Raw genomic sequence first — 22845 nt, 5'->3', positions numbered from 1 at the left:
GTGCAGGGGAGGTAAAGTTTTTCAGATCTTGCATATCCACAGATGTCTTTTTTATCCTAATACGAAAGTTTTTTTGTCTTTAGTTTTCTGAAGTTTAGTTACAGTGTGACTTGGTCCAGATTTCTTTAGGTGTATCCTGTTTGGGGTTCACTCAGCTTCTTGACTCTGTGTGTTTGTGTCTTTTGTCACATTTGGGACATTTTTAGCCGTATTTCTTAGACTCCTTTTCACCTCTGTCCTTTCTCCTCCAAGACTTCGATGGTTCCAATCTCAGATCTTTGTCATTTCCCCCAAGTCCCTGGGGCTCTCTTTATTTTTTTTCACTCTGTCAGTTTGAGTAGATTTTATAAGTTCTGTTTCATTTCTGGGATTTTCTATTTTGTCTGTTTTGAGAGAGCTTCATCTTAGTGTTGGGATCCATGTCTTTTCTCAGTCAGGCTCCGATTTTCCCTGTTCTTGGAATAAGGGGTGTCTTCAGTTCTATCCTAGACACTTTGGAGAGTGTGTTGGAAGATGCTGGATCCTGCTGAGATCTCGCGTCTTAGGCTGCAGCCCTGGCTGGTGGGGTTTTGTGTGGCGGTCCTGGCCGAGGGTGGTAGGCCGTGGTTCTGGGGACAGCTTGGTTTCCTTGCAGTGGTGTCGGGTCAGACTCATTGACCTGGTGTCACTGGGGTTTCTTTTGGACCCCTGAGAGTGCTGTTGGACGGGGGTCGGGGAGACGTTGGGCCTGGCTCCCCGCCGAGGCTGGGTGGAGGGCAGGGGACACCTGTGTGGGCAGATGGGGCTGCCTGCTGCCACCTGGGGGGAGTGGACGCTGGACTCCCAGCCTCATTTTGGCTGATGTCACCAGTGCTGGCGGAGCTCTGGGGCTTGGTGGGCCACGGGACGTCTTGCCTGGTCCCCTTGGACCACCCGGGTGCTGGCTGAGTGGCCCATGTGCTGTCCCTTTCCCGCCCCTTTGGCCAGGAAAGCAGACTCTGCTTGGGGATTTTTGTTTGTTGACTTCCATTGGCAGTTCCAGGTTGCAAGCCTCTCCAGCACCCGGTCTGGAATAGATGGAGACAAAAAGACATTCTAGCCAGTCTGCCTTCCTCTGCCCACTTTTCAGAGATGTGCAGTTAGGCTTAATCTCTGAGAAAGATGCAAGTTAAAATGAGGTACCCTTTCTTCCTGTCGGTTTGGCAATATCCAGTGTTGGTGAGTGTTTGAAGCAGTCAGACGTCTTAGATGCTGCTGGCGGGAATGTCGCTTGGCGCTGGTCTGTGGGAGCTTTTTGGAGGGCAACTTAGAAATGGGCGTTAAGATTTAAAATGTGTCATCCGTGTTCTCTGACCTGAATTTAACGTATCGGCTCATTTACGGCGTGTGAAAAGACATGTGCAGACAGTTCTGATGCAGCCTTGTTTTGCAGTAGAAAACAACTAGACACGGTCTCAAGTCTAGTAGTGGAGACTTGGTTAAGTAACTAATGGCACTGCCGTACCGTGTAATATTAAGCAGTTGGTTAAGACGGCAGTAATTAAGGACTGCTGGAAAATGGTTGCAGTGTATTAACTTGTTGCAAACTGTAGAGAAGTGTGTAGTGTGTAAATGTATGTGAAAGTGTGTCTCCGTTCACGTAGGCACAACACTGGCAGGAGTAAGACCTTTGCAGCCGTTGAGCGTTTCCTCCGGGACTGGACCTGGCGCGGCGGACAGGGCCGTGGGGACTTCGGTGTGTCCAGGCGTCCCTCTGCCGTGTGAACGGGGTGGTTACGCTCCGTTTGTCCAAAAGCAAAATCTGTTCCTGTCGTAACGCTGCAGAATGTGTGTCCTTCGTGACGTCTCCTTCCTTCTCCCCTTTTCAGGACATGACGGATAATAGCAACAATCAACTGGTCGTAAGAGCCAAGTTTAACTTCCAGCAGACGAATGAAGACGAGCTGTCCTTTGCGAAAGGCGACGTCATCCACGTCACGCGGGTGGAGGAAGGGGGCTGGTGGGAGGGCACGCACAGCGGCAGGACCGGCTGGTTCCCCAGCAACTACGTGCGCGAGATCAAGCCCAGCGGTGAGTGGCCGGCGGGGGAGCAGGAGGCGGGGCACGTGCTCGGGGCGCTCCCCGCACTTGGCTCCCCGTCCCGGGCGGGGTCAGTCTCCCGCGTTCTTTCTGCGAGGGGGAGTGGTTTTTGCCCCCGCGCTGGGGAAAGGGCTGCACGGTCACAGGCTAGCTTTTCATTCCGTTGCGACATCAGCACTTTAAAATAGAGACTTACTCTCTTCTGTTCCATTTGTAAGGAGAAACATCTCAAATCTGTTAGTTTTTATTTTTGTGGTTACACTTTTATATAAGGTAAAATTTATTGCCCTTTTGTAGGGCTAGTGTCAGGACTGGGAGTTCGCTCTATCATGCAGGCTGTGTGGAGTTTCTGACTGGGGGTGCTTTTGCCCGTCATGCACAGTTAAGTAATTTCTGTCCTTTTCTTTGTGCTAATAATAGCATTTTAAAATGCATCGCTTTCCTTAGGTTTTCTGCAATTGCTTAACATTACTTTACTGAATTTAAAAAATTACTCAGAGGCTTATCTTATTTTGAAAGGGAATAGTGGTACTGGCACTTTTTTCGTTTCTGCTTAGATTCACGTCGTGGAATCGCAGGTTCTCTCTACGGCCTGGGATCTGTGATTTATGTCACTCCGGTATGGGTGTGGAAGTTCTGGCGCACGGCCTCTGCGTGTGTGTGCGTGGTGCTGTCCTGCGTGGCGTCACGGGGGGGGTAATGGCAGGCCTCCCGAGCACGTCTGCCCAGTGGTCCCCATTCCCTGAAGCAGCGTTAATTTATCGACAGAGACTGCTGGTTTTATCAGTGCAGTCGTGTAGTCCTTGCCCTCGTGGGTTCCTGTGTATATGTGTACATGTTTGTATTCATATGGAGCTGGGGTGTAGGCGCTCTGATGAGTGAGATTTCAGAACCAGCGTCTTGAGGGGAAGAGTGGGTGGCCGGAGACGCAGAGGTGGGGAGAGATTTGCAAGCCGAGTCTGCTGTGACTTGACTTGCATGTCGTCCGTTGACTGGAAAGGCCTTGCTGTGTGCTGCGGTGTTCTGGTTCTGCCTGGGGAGAGCGCTGGTGGTCCGCGGTGCGGGCAGGGCCGCGTGGAGGGAGTGTGATGGGAGCGGCTCCGCGCGGGGCGCGGGGAAGAGCCCCGGGGCCCGCGGGCGTTTCAGGTTAGGGTGCGGGGGCGGCGCTCCCTCGTGGGGTCAGCGGGGCCGCGCGTTGGGCTTTGCGGGCCTGGCGCAGAGCGGGAGCTCAGGGAGCCATAATTGCTGCTCTCTGGTTCTCTGAGGTAGCAAGGAGAAGAGCTGTCTAAAGGTGAGCGTGACAGTTCTGATAAAACAAGTGTTTTCCTAGCACTGACGTCAGACCAAAGTGTTTTAATAAGGCAGCCTGCAGCCCTGATGGGTAAAGGTTTCTGGCGTTGGATTTTGGGGGGGGAATAACACGTGCTTCTTCGTCTCTTTTAGATTGTAGTAAAATTTACCATAACGTAAAATTGACCATTTTAACCATTTAAGAAAAACTTTTATGTGTACAGTGTAGTGGCACTAAGTACGTTCACATTGTTGTACAGCCATCACCACCATCCATCTCGGAACTTTTTCATCTTCCCAAATTCTCAACCCATTAAACAATTCCTGTCTCCCCTGAGCCCCTGGCAGTCCCCATGTGACTTTTTGTCTCGACTGACGTTTGACTCCTAAGAGCTTCACGTTAGGGGAATCATACAGTATTTGTCCTTTTGTGATTGGTTTATTTCACTCAGCATGTCTTCTGGGTTCACCCGTGTCGTAGTGTGTGTGTCAGAATTTCACTCCTTTTTAAGGCTGAATAATATGCCCTTGTATGGTTATGCCACGGATAAACCCTCACACCTCTGTGTTTCTCCTTTGTTCTCACACTGCCGCCACACTTGGAGCACTTCTTATACCAGTGTGTGGGCTTTCCACACATCAGACCACTGGATCACACCAGCTGGGTGTCCTACAGTTCAGTTCAGTTCTGATGACCATCTGCCTGGGGTTAGTGTCACAGAGGTTGACGGCTCAGGCCCACAAGACTGACCCCACTTCATACGCCACAAGCCCCAGGTTGTCATCTGGGCTTCTGACCAACTGGCTGTAAATCGGGGTTCCTGTGACCCTCTCCTAGAGTTTGATAATTTGCTGGACGGGCTCACAGAACTTGGGGGGAGCACTCCTCAGGTTTACTGGTTTATCCCGTAGGAAAGGATATGGTTCAGGACACAGATGAACAGCCGGATGAAGAGGCACAGGGGGCGAGGTCCAGAAGGGTCCCAAGCGCAGGAGATTCTGTCCCCGTGGAGTTGGGGTGCCACCTTCCTGGCACGTAGGTGTGTTCACCAACCTGGAAGCTCTCTGAACCCCACGCTGTTGGGATTTTATGGAGGTTTCATCACAGAGGCATGAGTGATGGTTAACTCAATCTCCAGCCCTCTTTCCTTCCCGAGAATGGGGTGGGGCTGAAAGCTCCGAGCTTCTAATCATGGCTTGGTCTTTGTGGTGACCAGGAGCCATCCAGAAGCCCACCTAGAGTCGCCTCATGAGAACAAAGGACGCTCCTATCACCCAGGAAACTCCAAGGGGTTTAGGGACTGTGTGTCAGGAACAGGGTCAGAGACCTAGTATTAGAACAGAAGATGCTCCCAGTGGTCTTGTCAGGACATTCCAAGGGTTTCAGGAACCTTGTGCCAGGAACCGGGGGCAGAGACCAGTTTATATGTGTATGTGTTTTATTTCACAACCGAATTTTGTTTATCCATTCTTCTGTTCCTAGACTTTTGGGTTGTTTTTAGCTTTTGGCTTTTGTGAATAATGTTGCCGTGAACATGGGTGTACAGATGTCTGTCCTGAGTCCTTTCAGTTCTCCTGGGTATATTCCTAGGAGTGGAATTGCTGGCTCATACAGTGACTCTGTTCAGTTTTTGAGGAACTGCTGTGCTGCTTCCACAGCAGCTGCACCATTTCACATTCCCATCAGCAATGCACAGGGGTTCCTATTTCTCCACATCTTTGCTGACACTTGTTGTTTTCTGTTTTGTTTTGTTTTTTTTTGATAATAGCCATCCTAATGGGTGTAAAGTGGTATCTCATTGTTGCTCTTTTTCTTTAGTTGATATCGTTCTATTGGTGATAATAAAAGCAGTATATTTTCATTATCATAATAATACAGTTAGCAATAATAGCCAAGTTTTTATGTTCTGGTTCCTGTAGAAAGTGCTTTGTATCTGTGACTTCAGTCCTCACCACAACTCCAGAGGATAAGTACTGTTGGGATATTCAGGGCGTAGGGTACAAATAATACCCTCCTTTTAATCTGTCCACGTGTAGAACCAGCTGAGGGCCTGGCACTGCTGTCAGGCTGATTGGGAAGTGTTGCCTTGGCTTTACAGACATGGCTGCTGGAAAATGTGGCTTAGTCTGCAGCTTGGTTGGATTTGCCAGTAGTCACCAGTCAGTCCTGGGGCAGCGGGGCAGCCCTGGTGCCGGCCCTAGAGCCAGAGGGCTGGGGCAGGCCGAGTGACTCATTCTTCTTCGAGGGATGAGAGAGAGCAGCACTGGCCCCTTTCCAGGAGGGCGAGGGTGAGGGGGTCTTCCTCCTTACCAGTGAGATCCAAGAGGTCACAGAGCTGGTGGCGGGCACGTCCTCAGGGGGTCACAGAGCTGGTGGTGGGCACGCCCTCAGGGGTCACAGAGCTGGTGGCGGGCACGTGCTCAGGGAGTCCCAGAGCTGGTGGCGGGCACGTCCTCAGGGGGCCCCAGAGCTGGTGGCGGGCACATCCTCAGGGGGTCCCAGAGCTGGTGGCGGGCACGTCCTCAGGGGGTCCCAGAGCTGGTGGCGGGCACGTGCTCAGGGGGTCCCAGAGCTGGTGGTGGGCACGTGCTCAGGGGGTCCCAGAGCTGGTGGTGGGCACGTGCTCAGGGGGTCCCAGAGCTGGTGGTGGGCACGTGCTCAGGGGGTCCCAGAGCTGGTGGTGGGCACGTGCTCAGGGGGTCCCAGAGCTGGTGGTGGGCACGTCCTCAGGGGGTCACAGAGCTGGTGGTGGGCACGTGCTCAGGGGGTCCCAGAGCTGGTGGTGGGCACGTGCTCAGGGGGTCCCAGAGCTGGTGGTGGGCACGTGCTCAGGGGGTCCCAGAGCTGGTGGTGGGCACGTGCTCAGGGGGTCCCAGAGCTGGTGGCGGGCACGTGCTCAGGGGGTCCCAGAGCTGGTGGTGGGCACGTGCTCAGGGGGTCACAGAGCTGGTGGCGGGCACTTGTTCAGGGGGTCCCAGAGCTGGTGGTGGGCACGTGCTCAGGGGGTCACAGAGCTGGTGGTGGGCACGTGCTCAGGGGGTCCCAGAGCTGGTGGTGGGCACGTGCTCAGGGGGTCACAGAGCTGGTGGTGGGCACGTGCTCAGGGGGTCACAGAGCTGGTGGTGGGACAGGCCATAAAGAGTGGAACCTGCTGATTGTGCAGACGTCTGTTGAATCTGGGCTTCTGGAATTTTGCTGTGCACAACTCATTTAAATGGTAATTCTGGTCTGATTTTGAGTCACCGTAGTAAGAGTGCAAATGAGTGCAAATGAATTTTTCCTTTTCAGGTATTTCTCCTCATAGAGTTTCCACAGTTAACCTTTGAAAATTACACTGAAAAGATAGTCCCAGAGGGTTGTTTTCAGGTGGATGAGAGTATGGTCAGTGTCGTCTGTTGTTTTCAGGTGGATGTGTGAGTGTGGTCAGTGTCGTCTGTGGTGGCGGGTTGTTCACAGCTGTTGGCCTCTGAGCGTCTAGCAGCCTGGCATGAGTGTTCTGCTCTCAGCCCCACTTTTGGAGGGGGGTTTTGGGGGAGAGCCGGGGGTGGCGAGGGGGGCAGACGCGGCTCTAAGAAGAACCAGCCATTGCATGTTTATGAGTGTTTACCTGCATCAGGAGTGACTGCATCACTTTGTTCTGCCTAAAATTCCTATTTCTGTGTCTTAATCCTGTGTTTCTGTGTGTGCGTGTGTGTGTGTGTGTGTGTGTGAGAGAGAGAGAGGGAGAGAGAGAGACCCCCTTTAATCGTATATACGTAACTGTATTGTTGTCCAGGGGCTGTTTGCAGGGGTCACATGGAATCCCTAGTTTTCATACCAAACTGAGACCCAAGTAACTTTGAAAATTTTCCTTTTTTTCCTGTTTGTTTTTTAAAATATGGGGAATAATATATTTGCTTAAATTGCTGATCTGTTATGCTAAGTGTTCTTTTTTTTTTTTAATTACTAGCACCTTTATTTATTTATTTATTTATTTTTTTGCCTGTGTTGGGTCTTCGTTTCTGTGCGAGGGCTTCCTCTAGTTGTGGCAAGCAGGGGCCACTCTTCATCGCGGTGCGCGGGCCTCTCACTATCGTGGCCTCTCTTGTTGCGGGGCACAGGCTCCAGACGCGCAGGCTCAGTAGTTGTGGCTCACGGGCCTAGTTGCTCCGCGGCATGTGGGATCTTCCCAGACCAGGGCTCGAACCCGTGTCCCCTGCATTAGCAGGCAAATTCTCAACCACTGCGCCACCAGGGAAGCCCCTATGCTAAGTATTCTTTATTTGACTGTTGAACCAAAGGAATAACCTCTTTTAGGAGTAAGTTTCCATCCCGGGTGTCCTCAGGTTACTTCAGTATATTCTAAGGAAAGCTGTCCCTGTCTGATTTTAAACGTGGGCATTTGAGAAGGAAAGATGTGAAACCATGTTTTTACCGTATCACTTTGTAACAGTTGAGAGTGAAACTCTAGGATCACAATAACATTTCTGTATTGCATTTTGTTTTAGTAATTAATGTGGCTTTTTGATTTTGGAATAGGTTTCCTTTTTGAAAGAGCAAGTTTTGCATAAATGTTGTAATTCACAGTGTCATTAATGCTTAATTTTCTGTATAGAAAATGTGCCAGGTCTCAACATACAGACTCCTCTAACTGACCATCACGTCAGGGTCATTTCCTTACCAAAGGCAAACGCCGACTTCCTTTAACAGTGAGTTTCTCTTCTGCGTTAAATTTTGATTTGATTTACTAATATTTTTATCGAATAAACGAAGCTGAGCTTCCTTCTCCGTGATGTCCCCTGGGCTGCTTGTCTCTGGGTGAGTTCTCGAGTGTCCAGCTTCTGTCCCGCTTCTCGGGCGGGACGTGTGCGCGGCCGCGGTCGCCTGCCCCCTTGTGGCCGGAGGTGGCAGTGCTCTGGTCAGGCTTCACCTCGCATGTTTGTGTCTTGGACCTGTGTGTGGTTTCTTGTTTGAAATACTCCCTCCTTGAAGACAGATCTCTTCCAAGAGTCTGCCTGAGGATATTTCACACTTTGCTGTAAACGCACTGGATATTCCTCCTGAATATGTGAAACTCATTTTATTCACACAGATGTATATGTGTATTTTACATGCGTGCGCGATAGTTTCTTAAATTCGAGGGAGCTGGAAGGAAAGCAGCCAGGAGGCCGGTTCTATAGTGAGCGGCGCTGGTGCTGCTCTCCTTCAGGGAACGCGGAGGCGCTGGGTCTCCTGTGGGTTAGAACGTGAGCGCCGCCGTGGCTGGCTGCTGCTGGGGGCACCCATGGGCTCGGGATGCTCACAAGTCCCGGTTCATGTGTGCATCTCGTGCACCAGGTTTCTTTTAAGTGGTTATTTCTGATGCGCTGAGTTTACTTTCTCTCATTTCTCATCAGTGAACAGTGAAGGCACTTCTTGTAAATGTTCCTTTAGGATCGGGTGAGCTTGGGGTGCTGAGTCATGAGCCGTGCTTGGCAGTGATGTGGGAACTTAAATGACTCTCACTTGCTACTCTCACTTGCAGTGTGATGTTTAATGAGCATTCACACTGCCATTTCCTAAGTTTCTCATTTTCCAGTATTTTCTGTTTATTTTTGGCATACTAAAGTGGCGTGAAATGCAAGCTGGATTTTGGACGCAGTTATTTCTCTGGCTGTGAAAGAGCAGTGTTGGATAGAAATATAACCTGTGCAGGGAGAGGGACAGCGTGACGCAGGACCTTGTTTCATTTGTGTGGCTGGGAAGAGCCTCTGCCCTCACCCCCTTCTTTGGCATGGAATGGGTTTGGGCGTGTCAGGCTTGGTTTGGTTTCTCACAGGCTGTGTCCCCCATCCCTGAGTGGCCAGCACACTTCCTAGCTGCTTCTCTGGCCGGCGGACAGAAGTCTCTAGGCTTCCTTTCATTAGCTGTGCGGGTCACCAGAGCTCCACCCGGTGGGACGGGGCAGTCCTGTAGCAGCACTGGTTGCAGCCCAGCCCCGGGGCAGCCCCCACCACTGCCAGTGCTTTGCGGCCTCCTTTACTTTTGGCACCTGGTGGGGAGGGGTCCCCATCCCCCTCTTCTTTTAACACATCTGTGTTTAGATCCTGTTGTTATCGGCGTTTTTCAACATTTACTGCGAGAAAGGGGGGCACGTGCTGCGTCCGTCGGCCCTGGAAGGTGGCGCTGTGCTGTCCTCCTGGCTCCCCACCCTCATCCCAGCGAGTGGAATCTATTTTAGCCATTGGATGGGCCAGAACAATGTCTTGTTTTTCTTAGGATACTGGGAAGGCTGAGTATTTTCTAATATGTTTCCTGTGCATTTTCCTCTGTTATGCGTGGCCATGACTTGGCCTCTGTTATGCTGCAGTGACACTTCAAAGTCTTCTCTGGTGGAGGCGCTAGAGGCCACCCGAGGCTCGCAGGGGTCCTGCGCTTCTGCTCGCCCTGCCACCACGGGCGACTGTCCCTGGAGCCTGGGCTGGAGCGTTAGCCAGCGCTGCCTTCCCGGTCTCCCGCAGGTGGCACGCAGGTGGCACGCAGGTGGCACGCAGGTGGCACGGCGGCAGTTGCACCTTCTGCAGAGGGCGTGTTGGCGGCTCCTTCGTGTGACAGCGCATTGAGCGTCTGGACCCAAGGCTTTGGGCGTGTGTTCATGACGCCTCCCAGCCCAGAAGTTTCCGTTTAGCGACCAGCACATTGTGTGCTTTCTTTTTCTGAGGGAGAAAAGACAGCCTCTTTGGACTTAAGCCTTGTTTGTCTGGGTCTCTTCTGCCTGTCCCTTACTTTTATAGAATATTAGTAGATTGAAGCTTGCTTTTGAAAAAACTTCTTCCTTGTAGTTCTCATAGTAAATTGACTGAATTTTATTCACCGTGGTGTTGTGAGGTATGTCTTAAGTTTAAGTAAAATGAGGCAGTTGGCAAGTTATTTGCTTTTAAAAAATTTGAAGCAGCTTCCAGTCATTCTCATGAACTAGCCTTGCTGGCACCCGTGTTGCTGTGCGTCTTCCTGCACGTGCAGTTTCTGACCCCCGGGGCGGTAGTTTAGGCTTCAGCCGCCTCCCTTTACTGTCGTTGCACGTGCTTCCCCCAAATTGCGGATTTTAAAGATGAAAAGGCATTTTTTTCTTCGGATGGAAACGTTGTAGTTTTTTCTTCCACAGTTAAAGGCTTAGCTGCAGATACAAGATTGGGAAGCAAAGTGTATTAGCTAGGCTAGATTGGTTTTCCTCCTTGTATTTCTCATGGTTGAGAAGTAGTTTATTTCCTGTGGAGTTCTGCTTCCATCCCATGGGCAGAGAGAATTCTTTCAACTAGGAATAACACCTTCTGTTTTGTTCGTTATTTTCAGCTGTTTGGAAAACCCTTACAGTGAGGCATTGAAAGAAGATTTAGGTAAACAGCTCCATAGGAGGAGGGGGACCCACAGCTAAAGACAGTGCGTTTTGCTTTGGGCATATTGGGGGTTTCTGTTGCTGAGAAGATAATGGAGATATTGAGCAGTTGGGATTAGGGACCCGGAGCTCAGGAGTGTTTCGGGGGGAGGGAAATGCTGCCTAGAGAGAGATTCTGGACAGGTGTGCTCAGCGTCCTTTCACCTAACACGCCGGAGGGGCACCGGCAGCCACGTGTACAGCAGGACCCTGCAGAGGAGGCAAGGGAGGAAGGGGGCTGTACAGGCCGAGGCCCCTGGCAGCGCTCATCACCATTTCTCCTTTCCTCCCCACCGGCCCCACTCTGATATCCAGCCTCAGTAGCCTTGGAAACCAGTGATAGACGCACCCCACAGAACCTCAGTGACAGACACACCCCACAGAACCTCAGTGACAGACACACCCGCCCCACGGGACCAGGGACAGACACACACACACACACACACACACACACACACACACACACACACACACAGAGTGCCAAGGAATCAGTTGGCAAGCGCTTCTTCAGTACCTATTCTGAATACATCTCTCTTGAATGGAGTTGGATGAAAGCCATGTAATGTTCAGTACTTGAATCCTTGCAGTAACCGTGACCGCTTTCCGTGTTGCCCCTGGTGTGGAGGCTCATAAGGCAGTGTGGTTTTTCTTGTCGCCCTGCGTGGGGTGGCTTTCCTGCTTTGTCTGTCGCCCTTGTTTAGAGGGACGTCTGCATCCTGAGTGACCTGGACCCCTCCAAGTACAGTCCAGCCTGTGGGTCTTGATGTCTTAATATTGTTACGTGTCTGCCAACGTGGTCTCTGATGCTGTGGGCGTAATAATACACCCGTACTGCACGCCTGGGCTGCATGTGTAGCTTATAGATCAGTTCTTTTTTGTTTGTTGACAGCAATGGTGCATAATCTGTCAGATTTTCAGCCTGAGCTGGGAGGACATGCTGGAGGAGGCATGGGTGTGGAGGCCTCTGAGCTCAGGGAGCCGACCGTGAGGCGGAGATGGGGCTGGGGGCCTGCTGGCTGCACGGGCTTCAGTCCCACCGCCCGTTGGGCTGGGGGCTCAGTTGGGCCCAGAAGCTGGGGCCGTGTGGGGCTGCCGCGCGTGGTCCTCTCTAGGGTGGAGCCGTAAACCTGCCCTACGTCTTTATTTCAGAAAAGCCCGTGTCACCCAAATCTGGAGCCTTGAAGAGCCCTCCCAAAGGATTTGATACGACTGCCATTAACAAAAGCTATTATAATGTGGTGAGTAATCGCAAAACATTTTTGAAGAATAACTTGTTTTTTTGAATGTCTCTAAAACTGAGCAGTGTAGAATGTAGGTAAACTGCCTAGAGAGGGAGGAAGGATATAAAAATCACGTATCGTCCGCCACACAGATACAACCACCGTTAATGTTCTGCTCTGTTTCCTTCTGACCTCTATGTATTTCTATAATATTCTTATATTTTTGTATTAATGTGTGGAATAGTACCCTGTTCTTATTGCATAACTGGGTATTGTGATTATTTCCCCATACGGTTACAGATCTTCAACAGTGGGATTTTAAAAAGGTGCATAATGTGATTTACAGGTTTTATGTGCATCAAATGCCATTATACTCATATTTGGAGTAGATTGTCAGTTTTCCAGATCAATACAGTTTCTAGTTTATTTTGTGTGTTAACATAGTCTTTCCTGGGATTGATGTGTATATATATCAAATAGCGTGAAATTAGAGGAGAGTGTCTAGACATTGTACATAGTGAAGACAAGGGTTTCAGAATCCTAAAATTTGCTGCATTTTGAAACTTGAGCAGTTTGTGAGCTTAAAAAGTACCTGTGGTATTAAATCTAACATCTAATCCAAACTTCCTTTTTCCTGAACCGTTGCATCTGCTGGAAATGGGAAATGATAGTCTCGATTTGGGTAAATTTTACATTGCCGGTATATAGCTACCTGGTGTGATAAGCCAGCAAGGTAAACTTTCTAAACATGGCTATGTTTTGAATTCTGTGGGCAGTGTGCACTTATTTAGTTATTTCTTTCCCCACTCCCAATCTTTTTTATTTTCTTGATCGGGGATATAAATCTGAGTCACGAGATCTTTGAGGGTTTGAAGTAAAACAGCAGCTGCTGAGTGTTTCCTGGCAGCAGCCCTTTCATCACGAGCGTTTCATCTCCGGTGCTTTTATGAGGAGATGGTGCAGAGTCGTGCAGACCTGGACCAGTGACCTGGGGCTGTGCGCTCAGCTCTCTCCTACGCGTTTGCCCCCAAATCTTGCAGCGCAAGTTGGCCTTGGGGACCCTCGTTCATTTCTTAAGGATTTGTCAGGGGCTCGCTCTGCCAGGCCCTGCTAAAGGCGTTGCTGACGCAGCGGTGAAGAGAACGGCAGGAACCCCTCCCCGTCGGTGTTTCCTCTCACCTCCTGCCCCCGATTGGTGGCCTCCTCTCTGCAGGACTTCACTTCTGTACCTCTTCTGCTGCCCGTTCTCCGCGCGCCAGGCCGCTGAGCGCACCCCTGGTGGCCCGTGGCCTCCCCTCTCCTCGTGTTGATCACCTCCTTCCCTTGAACCTCTCCACCGTCTCGCTGGTCTGTCCTCGTTCTCGTTAGTGCTCTTCACCGGCCTCATCTGGACTCCGACCCCCGCTGGCAGAGCACACCTGCGTCCCGAGGGCTCAGGGCGCCTGCCTTTCCTGGCTGAGCTCTGCTCTCCAAACCCCGCTCATTCGAATCTTTGTCTGTTCGGGGTTTGTTCCTGGGATGTGGCTCTGCCCACATATTTGCTCTTTAGGACATGGAATGTGTTATGTGTGGTGTCCTGTGCTTCTTCAGGGTTTGTTAGGAGAAAAACTTTCAACTTACGGAGCTGCCTTTTCTTCATGCATCCTTATGTGGGACGTTGGTTTCTTTTCTGGGGGAGGCTCCAGCGAGCAGTGCACTCTTAATCCAGGTGACGTTCCAGAGGCAGATCCTTACCTTCCACTAGTGTCTGCCCAGATAATTGTGTCAGAGGAAAGCAGTCGGTGCCATGTGAGCTGGTGCCAGCAGCGCCGCGCTCGTCTCCGGGAGCCCTGCTTCCATTGGGCGTTTCGTAAAACCAGGTAGCCGTGCTTTTCTAGAAACCCTGGTGGGTTGTTTTCTTCGGCATTGTGTATCGTGTAATCCTCTCCAGACTGAAACGTAACCAGTGCTGTTTTAGATTTCCTTCTTTAACTGCGCTTGTACAGGGAGAAGAGCCTTTGTGTCACATGTGCTGTTGTCTTTGAGTCAGCCAACTCTTTCATTCTGGATGATGGGGAAATACCTTGGCTTCAGAATCACATCCAAACGGTTGTTTACATAAAGCTATATGAATGAACAGCGCATGTTAAAATTGCAGTCGTGACAGACGCCGACGTATAGAGCTCGTGGGAATCATCTTTCGGCATACAGCACTCTCACTTCGCAGTGAACAGAACTGGTTAGTGACTAAGCCAGGAGTCAGTTTCAGCTTTCCTGAATTCCATGTTTATAAGTTATACAGAAAAGTAAAATGTGGGACACAGTACGACACGCAGAACAAGTAGAATAGATAATGTGTTAAACTTTTCACACTTCCTTGTGTAGTTTTGTTTTCACAGAAAACTGCAGAAGTACAGATATTTTTAACCCCACTGAGAGATAAAAACACTCTCTAGGAGGTGAGACCAGTGTGGGCTGACGACCTGTGAAAGATTTAGGTCTCCACTTGGGGTCAGTGGGGAGCACAGGAGAGCATTCTAGGTGGAGACACAAACACACGGAGGTCAAGAGGGCGTGAGGAAGCTCCGCCATCATGTGATGGTCAAGACTGGGGAGCGGGAAGTGGCTCCTAGTGACTTATGGCTGTCCTGACGGGCCGTTCGTCACCTCTCTCTCCTCCCCTTCCGGAACCCCTCCCCGTGCACATGTTGGCAGACGCACTGGCCTGCAGGTCTCTGAGGTGCTGTTCGTTTTTCTTCATTCTTCCCTTCTGTTCTAGGGAGTTTTTTGTGTTTGCTAATTATTGCTTTTGCTAGCTCAAATCTGATCTTGAGCCCGTACCTTTCAATTCGTAATTTCCATTTGATTGTAGTTCAATACAGACTGTATTTGAGTCATTGTTCTGATACTTTTAAACAATTCTTTAAGCATAGTTTTCTTTAGTTCTTTGGACACTTTGTTAAACAGGACTTTTATTATTTTAGGGCAGTTTTAAATTGACGGTAGACTTGAGAGGGAGCTAGACTACCCACGTACCCTTTTCCTCCCCCCCCCCCGCGCCCCCCCCCCAACACACAGCCTGCCTCATTACCAGCATCACTCACCAGATGGGACATTGTTCACCGAGGATGGACCTGCACTGACACACACACTCATCCAGACTCCCCAGTTTACTTTAACGTTCACTCTCTGTACATGCGTGTATTCATCATTATAATGTCAAATATGTCACTGCCCTAAAAATCCTCTGTGCTTTGCGGCTTCTTTCCTCCCCACCCTAACCCCTACCCCCGGCAACCACTGATCTTTTTACTGCCTTATAGTTGGAATCATCCAGATTGTCGACTTTTCTCTGATATTTACTTTGGGTACCTGGTTGAGCTCCTAGAGGTAAATTTCGCGATACTGGGGGCGGGGGTCCCCCGTGACTGTGTCCCCCCAGGGTTTATAACTCAGGCTGGCCTGCACTGAGCCTCTAGCGCGTCATCAGCTACAGCCCAGGTCCTCCCATCCCAGCGTCTCTGCTCCAGGCAGTGGGATTCCATCTTGGGGGCAGTGGCCTTGTGTCCCCTCCCCTTATGGACTTGAGAAGAGTTGTCGATTTTCAGTCTGTTCAGCTTTTTACTTGTTGTTAGGGTGGAGTGACGACTTCCACGTTCCTCACGTGCAGAACCAGGAACTGTTTCTCAAAAGTAATATGGCACCTGTTCATGTAATTCTGAAAACACTGAAGCCCTTTAATGTGGTAATTCTACTTCTTGAAATACACCCCAGAAAAATTACCTGAAAGGTATTCAGAGATGCTTGTGCAAGGGTGTTTTCATAGGATGCTTTGTTACAACAAGTTGCAAGCAACCTAAATATGTAGCAGTACAAGAATGGTTAAGACACCAGCAGTACGTCCATTTATAATTCTTAAAAATGCACATGAAGCTTTAAAAAATGTCAGATATTCATTTTAGGTGCAATAAGCAGAATATAAAATTACATAGGTAATGTGATTTAATTATGTAAAAATGTTGTCACTGAAAGTAGAAGGAAATGTGCCAGAGAATGTGGCAGAATTTCATTACTTGATAATGCAAGTAATAGAGATGTTTGGAGGATTACTTTGGCACCAGAGCCCAGACTGTGCTGGAAATGTCAGCAGGGTGTTAGAGACCTCAGGTGGGGGAGTCCGGGCCTCAGACATGGAGAGTCACGATGGAAGAAAAAACCCGTAGCTTTGCTTTAAGTAAAGAGTTGATTAGTTTTTGTGACAAAGCCAGCCAGCACTGTTAACTTTGTTTTCTAACGTGAAAGTGTTTGAGGTCAGTCTGTCTTCAGGCTTAGGTCAGTGAATGGTCCGGAGAGCCCTTCTTTAGGTTCTGGGGGGAGGGGTGCTCTGGCTTTGTGTGTAGTGTTTGGGCGCCCTCTCGGGGGGCTGGCCTGGCAGAAGCCCCCCAGCTGCTCGCACAGTCACGTGTTTGTAAAAGGACGTTGGCAATGCTGGCCTTGGCCTTGTAGTGTTGTTGCGAGGATTAGCGGTTGGCCTTAAGGTGCCTGGTGAAGTGTTGGCCCTTAAGAGGTTTTCATGGTTATTAGGAAGAGTGTTGAGAAGCATTCGGGGCATTAGGCCTCATTGAGGCCACCATTCCATTTGCCAGCAAGCATCCCATTTGAGAGTTAATTACCTGGGAGAGCTGTAGTCAAGGGTGACAGGATCATATAATTAAAGGGAGCATGTTTGTGACCTGCCTGAGCTTGATGGATTTGACAGTGAAAGAAATTAACTGCACCTACGGCCTGGTAGCAGACACCTTTCCCGGTGGACATCAGAGAAGCTGGATGCCCACCCCCAGAGGGAGTGAACGGTCTTTCGACGCCTCTTTTAGGGGATGAGGAGTTTCCTCAGTCACCAGTAGAGAACGAGGTTTCTTAAATATGTCCGTCTGGGAAGATATGGGTCCTTATGGCCTTCCGTGTCCAGTGATGCACTGTGGCTTTATTTTCCAGGGTTACATCAGTACTCCTTATCTATGGACAGCAAATGGGGCCTTGTTTGCTTCTACTCCCCGGAGTACAATGAAAAGGCAAGGTAGCTTTGTCTTTGAAAGACTGCAAATATAATAGGTAGCAATCAATAGTTTTAATAAATGTTCAGAATAGATGTTCATCTTTCATAAAATGCCGTAGGAAACCTCCACGGACCTTTCCGGTACTCCAGAGCGAATCTGTGCCCGTCCGTCCCCTTGGCTCCTGGAGTTGCCTGGAGCCTCTGCCTGGTGGCCGGAGGTTGGCCTAGAGCCACACTGACCCCAAGCACTGCTTTGGCTTCTTTTATCCTTTATGGTCCCTTTACCTCGCCCACCTTAGCCAAGACCGCTTCTCAGTCCTGACGTCTGGTGTCTCCGCCCGGGGCCCGTACGAGGCTCGGGCCCATTATGGCTCTCACCCGGGACGGCAGCTCAGCTCCCTGTGCCCTCTGGGGAGCTGTGCCCTCCTCTCCTGTATCCCACCCCCATTCACACCGACCGCGAGGGGCCTGCTGGCGTCTTTGACAGATTCTACTCGCACTCTGTTTGTGTAGTCTCCTTGTCTTATATAGATGGAGATTCCCCGGTGGTAGCAGGAGCTGGGTAGGGTAGCAGCTGAGGCTGGGCCTGTGAAGGAAGGAAGGGTTGAGCTCTTCAGTGGTGGGAAGGGCCGTCTTGTGAACTAGTCACTTCCTGAGGAGTGGAGTCACGTGAAGGAGCGCCCAGTAGGACTTGCGCGGGTTTGGGTTGGAAGGCTGTACGAGGTGCCTTGTAAGGTGCCTCCTACCTGAGGTCAGGAAGTGGACTCTGAGTACCTGTCACAAACCAGTAAGAGCCCTTTGGTGAAGACCTGGCAGAGCTGGGACTCGCGCCCGGGTCTGCTGGCTCCCAGGGCCAGCCCCTGGCTGACAGACCAGAGCGGCCCTGCAGCTTCTGCTGGAGCTCTTGCGTAGTAAACCTGCAGCATTCGGAAGAAATACATCCCAAGACCTCATGAACTCCCAAGTTTAGAAATACTGAAATAACGTACCTCCTTCTAAAAGGCACGGTAACGTACACATTTTGCGTGCCCCGCCCCCCAGACTCTCTCTGCGAGTTAACGTTGTGAAGTGCCAGGAACACGCAGAAATCAGCACGCTGCGTCACGTCAGCGGCTGCCAGTGGGGGTGGGGAGTGGGCTCGCCTCCCTGTCCTCATGCCTGGCTCTGGGGGGCGGGCAGGGCTGCAGGCACAGCTTCCTGCCCTGCCCGTCCTTCCTTCCTCTCCTTTCCCTCGGGGCGGGTAGCTAGGAGCGGCTCAAGTCCTCTCTTACTTTTTGAAACTTTAACCCCTAAAATACAGTTTAAGTAGACCGGGCTGAAAGGAAATGTGCGATGGTTATTTTTCCTTGTGGTTCAGGGGGCTAGTTCGGTGGGTGGGAGAGGGGTAAGAATAGCTGTGCCATTCTTGAGTGTTTCCTACTGTGTTTCTGAACCAGGCTCATGGTTTTGAAATTGGGTTTTAGTTTGTGATGATAATCTTTTATTGTACCTGGTTCAGATGACTTAATGTTACTGTTCTTTCTCTTACACGTAAATCAGTTATTTATTTTTAAAGGACTATCAATGACACATAAAATAGAACATATGGCAGCTACCAAAATTTGCACTGGAGGTTGTGACTCATTTGTAAAATGAGCGGTGCTCAACGCTCCTTCCCTGGCAATAATGAAGTGAGTTTCTGTGGTCTGCAGGGTAATGAGTCGGTCCTTTGTTTTGCTTTGCTGTAACGGCTGACAGTTCAGGGATTGTCTGTGTGGCTTGCCCAATGTCGTCCTCCTGTGTGGCACCATTGTTTGACCCGACTGGGCTCTCCACGCCTCCCGCCTCGGGGAGAGCGTGTGTTGGCTGGGCTCAGCCCGGCTGTTCCTCACGGTGCCGAGCAAAGGCTGCTCTTCCTGTGAAAGCTGCTCGCGTTCTCTGGACCAGCCTTTGTGTGATGGAGCTGTGGCAGCCGGGCTGTGCGGTCTCATGGGGTCCTGCAGCAGCCAGAGTGCGCAGAAGTCAAGAAAGGGGAGACAGGTGATGGCTGGAGCACACAGACGTGCCGCTGACCCCGGGGAGGGACATGTGGCCTCCTGGCAGAGTGGATGGTCGGCGCCAGCATGACTCACTTAGCAAGTCTTGGTCGTGTGTTTGTGAAAAGCTAAGTGTAACTTGGATGGTTTGGGTGGGATTACTATAGAGCTTGACTTGAGCACTTACTTGAAGATCATGTTTACAGCTAGTAGTTGAAATTAACCAACTTAACTGTCATAATCGGTGCAGTCTCTTCTTTGGCATTGCTTCTGGTACATTCTCTGGGAAGCTTTTGTCTCTGCTTGCTCTGCTTAACGCTGCGACTGAAGAAATGTCGTTTTCTTCTTCTCCTCGTGCGCACGCTCCTGATGTTGCCACGCAGGGGTTTTCCTCTTCCATCGCACAGGAACTGCTTTTCTGTTTTAGAAAATAGGTGTAGAGGTTTCTGAGCATGACCTAAGCAGTGTTGCTAATAGTTCCTAACAGTTGTAATTGAGACATGAAATCATAGTTTAATGTTCATTTTCACATTAAAAAAGGGCTTTTTGTCTTGCGCACCTGTGACAGATTTGAATTTTAATTCTTTTTAGTTCAGGGACGCATTATGCTTGGCTTGCTTCGCGTCATTCTGCAGGATAAGATGTGGATTGAAGTGTGTGCTCTGGTGCTGCAGTGGCAGGGCCACTCTGTGCTCTCGGTTCTCCAGTCTTTTGACCCTTGGGTCCACCGAGTATTTCTTTGAGGGGAGGCGTTGTAACTGTAAGATCAGCACCCACATTTCCCCACAAAGGGAGGGTCTCCTGGAGAAACCCCTCCCCGTCCGCCCGCCCGCTCCACCAGGCATCTGTGAATAGGTCCATTCAGGGGCGAAACCAGAGCTGAGAGTCAGAGTGAAAGAGCCTGATTCTCTTCATCTTACATAGTGTAGTATGTGAGTTATCTAATCAGGGTTGCATTTACTCATGAATGACTGTACTCTCCTCGAGAATGCAGAAAACAGCAGTGAGCAGAATAATAATCCGTGTTGCTTGTATTAATGTTGAAATCTAGCTTAATGATTACTTTTTTCTTAAACGTTTAGACAGACATTTTGATTATCAAAAATCGGGGGAGAAAACCGAGCGTGTTTGATATCTTTATTCTGTATAATTTCTTTTGCAGGGTTAACTTAGGATGATGTGTCAGTTTTGGAAGACGGACAGCACATTTTAGCGCATGCAGTAGATCCTCAGAAAATATACATAGTACGATTTTCTGATGGAAGAAGATGCTGGCTCTCTAGCAGAGTGGGATGGAAACCATAGCTGAGGAAGGGATCTTACTTGCTTCCACTGGAGCCATTAGCCTGTGGCTGGAGAAGGCAGCGCGGGGCAGTGCAGGGTCAGCTGAAGGCTCACATTCTGGCTCTGGATAAGTTACTTAACCTCTCTCTGCTTTACTCTTTTCCTCTGTAAAAGGAAGGTTTTTGCGAGGATTGGAGATACTATGGGTAGGACACCTTGCTCGGTGCCCAGAGTGTAGCGTGCATCGGGAGTTAGTAGAAGGCCACCTTTACACCTGGGCTCCATCGGGCTCCACCTGCAGACCCGGAGCCGTCCCGCCCTGCCCAGGGAGGAGCTTTGCTCTTGGCGATTGCTGATGGAAAGGGGCACGTGTTTTTAGTTCAGCTGTTTTGCACTTACGTTTATGTTTTTAAGAGTTGTTAACTGATTTTGGCTATATTTGCTGTAGGGTATCAGGAAACATTTTAATGTTAAGGTTGATTTATAATTATCCTCCTATCTTTAAATACAATGGTGGCTATATAAAGGTTGCTTTACACTGGTAGACCTTTAATTTTTAATGTGTATAGGATGATCTGAGACGATCATCTTCTCTAATGAAGGTCTGAGGTTCCCAGAAATGGACTGAGGTTTACTAGACGCCATCTAAAGGGTAAACTTCATGTTTTTTTTAGTTGATATACTTTCCATATGTCAAAATGCCTAGATTTTAAGGGTACAGGTCAGTGAGCTTTGATAGGTATATGTATCTGTGTAACAGCTACCCAAACCATGACATAGAACTTGTCCATTACTCCAGAAATTTATCTCACGCCCCTTTCCCCTTTGTCACTCCCTCCCACCCCCGCCTTTTGATTTCTGCCATCATAGGTTAGTTATGCCTGTTCCTGGACTTACTGTAGATGGACTGTGCAGAATGTCCTTGTTGTGAATGGCTTCTTTTGTGCAACACAGTGTTGTAGAGATTCATCCACGCATCCACGCTGTTGCGATTATCAGTGGTTCCTTCTTTTTTTCTAAACGGACTTGGCGTTACTTATCTGATGATGAATTCATTCTGGCCTCATTCTAGGTATACCTGTGTCAAATGTGCTTGGCGGTGGGATGAAGTCAGTTGTGTAGCCTTGGTAACAGTTCATTACATGGATTTAGTAGTTAATCACAGGGAGTGACTGATGATATCAAACAAATTAGTATTACATAGAAGCAACAATGTGAATTGAACAATGGTGATGAACTTGCCAAAGCTTATACATCTTAATATCAAATAATACTTATTTATCATTTATTGTAGGTGCTACAGAATATTTTGGAAACAGAAAATGAATATTCTAAAGAACTTCAGACTGTGCTTTCAACCTATCTACGGCCACTGCAGACCACTGAGAAGTAAGTTAGATGATAATTGTGTCAAGTGTGGAAGAGTCGTCACCTTGGCTGTTCCTTCGTATTTTCAGAGAATAGAGGCTGAGCTACTGGAACAGAATTAGCAGCAGTTTCCCATAGACATGAGCAATTTGTTTATTAGACTTTTAATAGGGTGCTGGGCTGGGAGAGGAGAGGAATGTAAGTAAAACTGCTCACTTATTTCTCCTGTTGTTTTCTCGGCTCTAGGTTAAGTTCAGCAAACACTTCATATTTAATGGGAAATCTAGAAGAAATATGTTCTTTCCAGCAAATGCTTGTACAGTCTTTAGAAGAATGTACCAAGTAAGTAAGATGCTAAAAATTGCAGAATTCGGATTGATTGATATAAATGGTATTTAAAGGATCAGGTTTAGCATAATTTTAGAATTCACATTTCTAAAGGTGGAAACTAGGTTATTTATTTATTTTTTTGATGTGGACCATTTTTAATGTCTTTATTGAATTCGTTACAATATTGCTTCTGTTTTATGTTTCGGTTTTTTTTTTTTTTTTTTTTTTTTTTTGGCCGCGAGGCATGTGGGATCTTAGCTCCCTGATCAGGGATCGAACCTGCACCCCCTGCATTGGAAGGCAAAGTCTTAACCACTGACTGCGCCAGGGAAGTCCCTGGAAACTAGGTTATTTTGAATCTTTGGGGTATATCAACTTTTGTAGTAAAAGCTGTGTTTTAGACTATTTTCATAGGAGGGATCTACTGACTATTTAGAAAAAGAAGAAAGGCTTCCCTGAGTGGTGATTCTTTGGCTTGGGGCCAGCGGGGTCGGGGAAGCAGGGGTGTAGAACCCCTGAAGAGGGAGAGAGCACGGCGTGTAGCAGGGCCTGGGGTGCCCACGGCTTCGTGCCTTACGTGCCACCGTGTGGGCGGCCACATTGCTCCCATGCCCTCCGTGGGGGCCACCCTCCCAGCACCTTCATGTGTCCAGCAGCCCGGAAGCCCCGGAGCCCTGGCATTTGGGGGTTTTTACGGCGGTCTCGTTACAGAGCCGAGACTGATTAAATACATCGTCGGCCGCTGGCGATCCTCCCAGTCTCAGGCCCCTCTCCCCTCTGTGGAGGTCTGGGGTGGGCTGAAGTCCCCACTCTCCAATCACGTGGTGGGTTCCCCCGGCAGGCCCCCCCCA

The 22845-nt window shown here is 49.5% G+C and overlaps 1 protein-coding gene across 7 annotated transcripts in view; it reads left to right on the top strand.

Moving 5' to 3' along the window:
- ARHGEF7 (Rho guanine nucleotide exchange factor 7) overlaps positions 1-22845 on the top strand; it is a 125309-nt gene that overhangs the window by 62260 nt on the left and 40204 nt on the right. For 5 of the 7 annotated variants that reach the window (XM_061171056.1, XM_061171051.1, XM_061171053.1 and 2 more), the window contains 4 exons: positions 1848-2049; positions 11892-11980; positions 21591-21685; positions 21911-22006. In XM_061171056.1, coding sequence (XP_061027039.1) covers positions 1848-2049; positions 11892-11980; positions 21591-21685; positions 21911-22006 — 482 coding nt within the window. Of the gene's footprint in view, positions 1-1847; positions 2050-11891; positions 11981-18965; positions 19017-21590; positions 21686-21910; positions 22007-22845 lie in introns of those variants that run through there. The other 2 variants (XM_061171055.1, XM_061171057.1) reach the window with 1 other exon arrangement.

This window comes from Eubalaena glacialis, chromosome 16 (assembly GCF_028564815.1).
Source record: "Eubalaena glacialis isolate mEubGla1 chromosome 16, mEubGla1.1.hap2.+ XY, whole genome shotgun sequence".
In the NCBI taxonomy this organism is placed as follows: Eukaryota; Metazoa; Chordata; class Mammalia; order Artiodactyla; family Balaenidae; genus Eubalaena; species Eubalaena glacialis.
The sequence above is the reverse complement of the archived record's forward strand: the minus strand, read 5'-3'. Positions and strand labels throughout refer to the sequence as shown.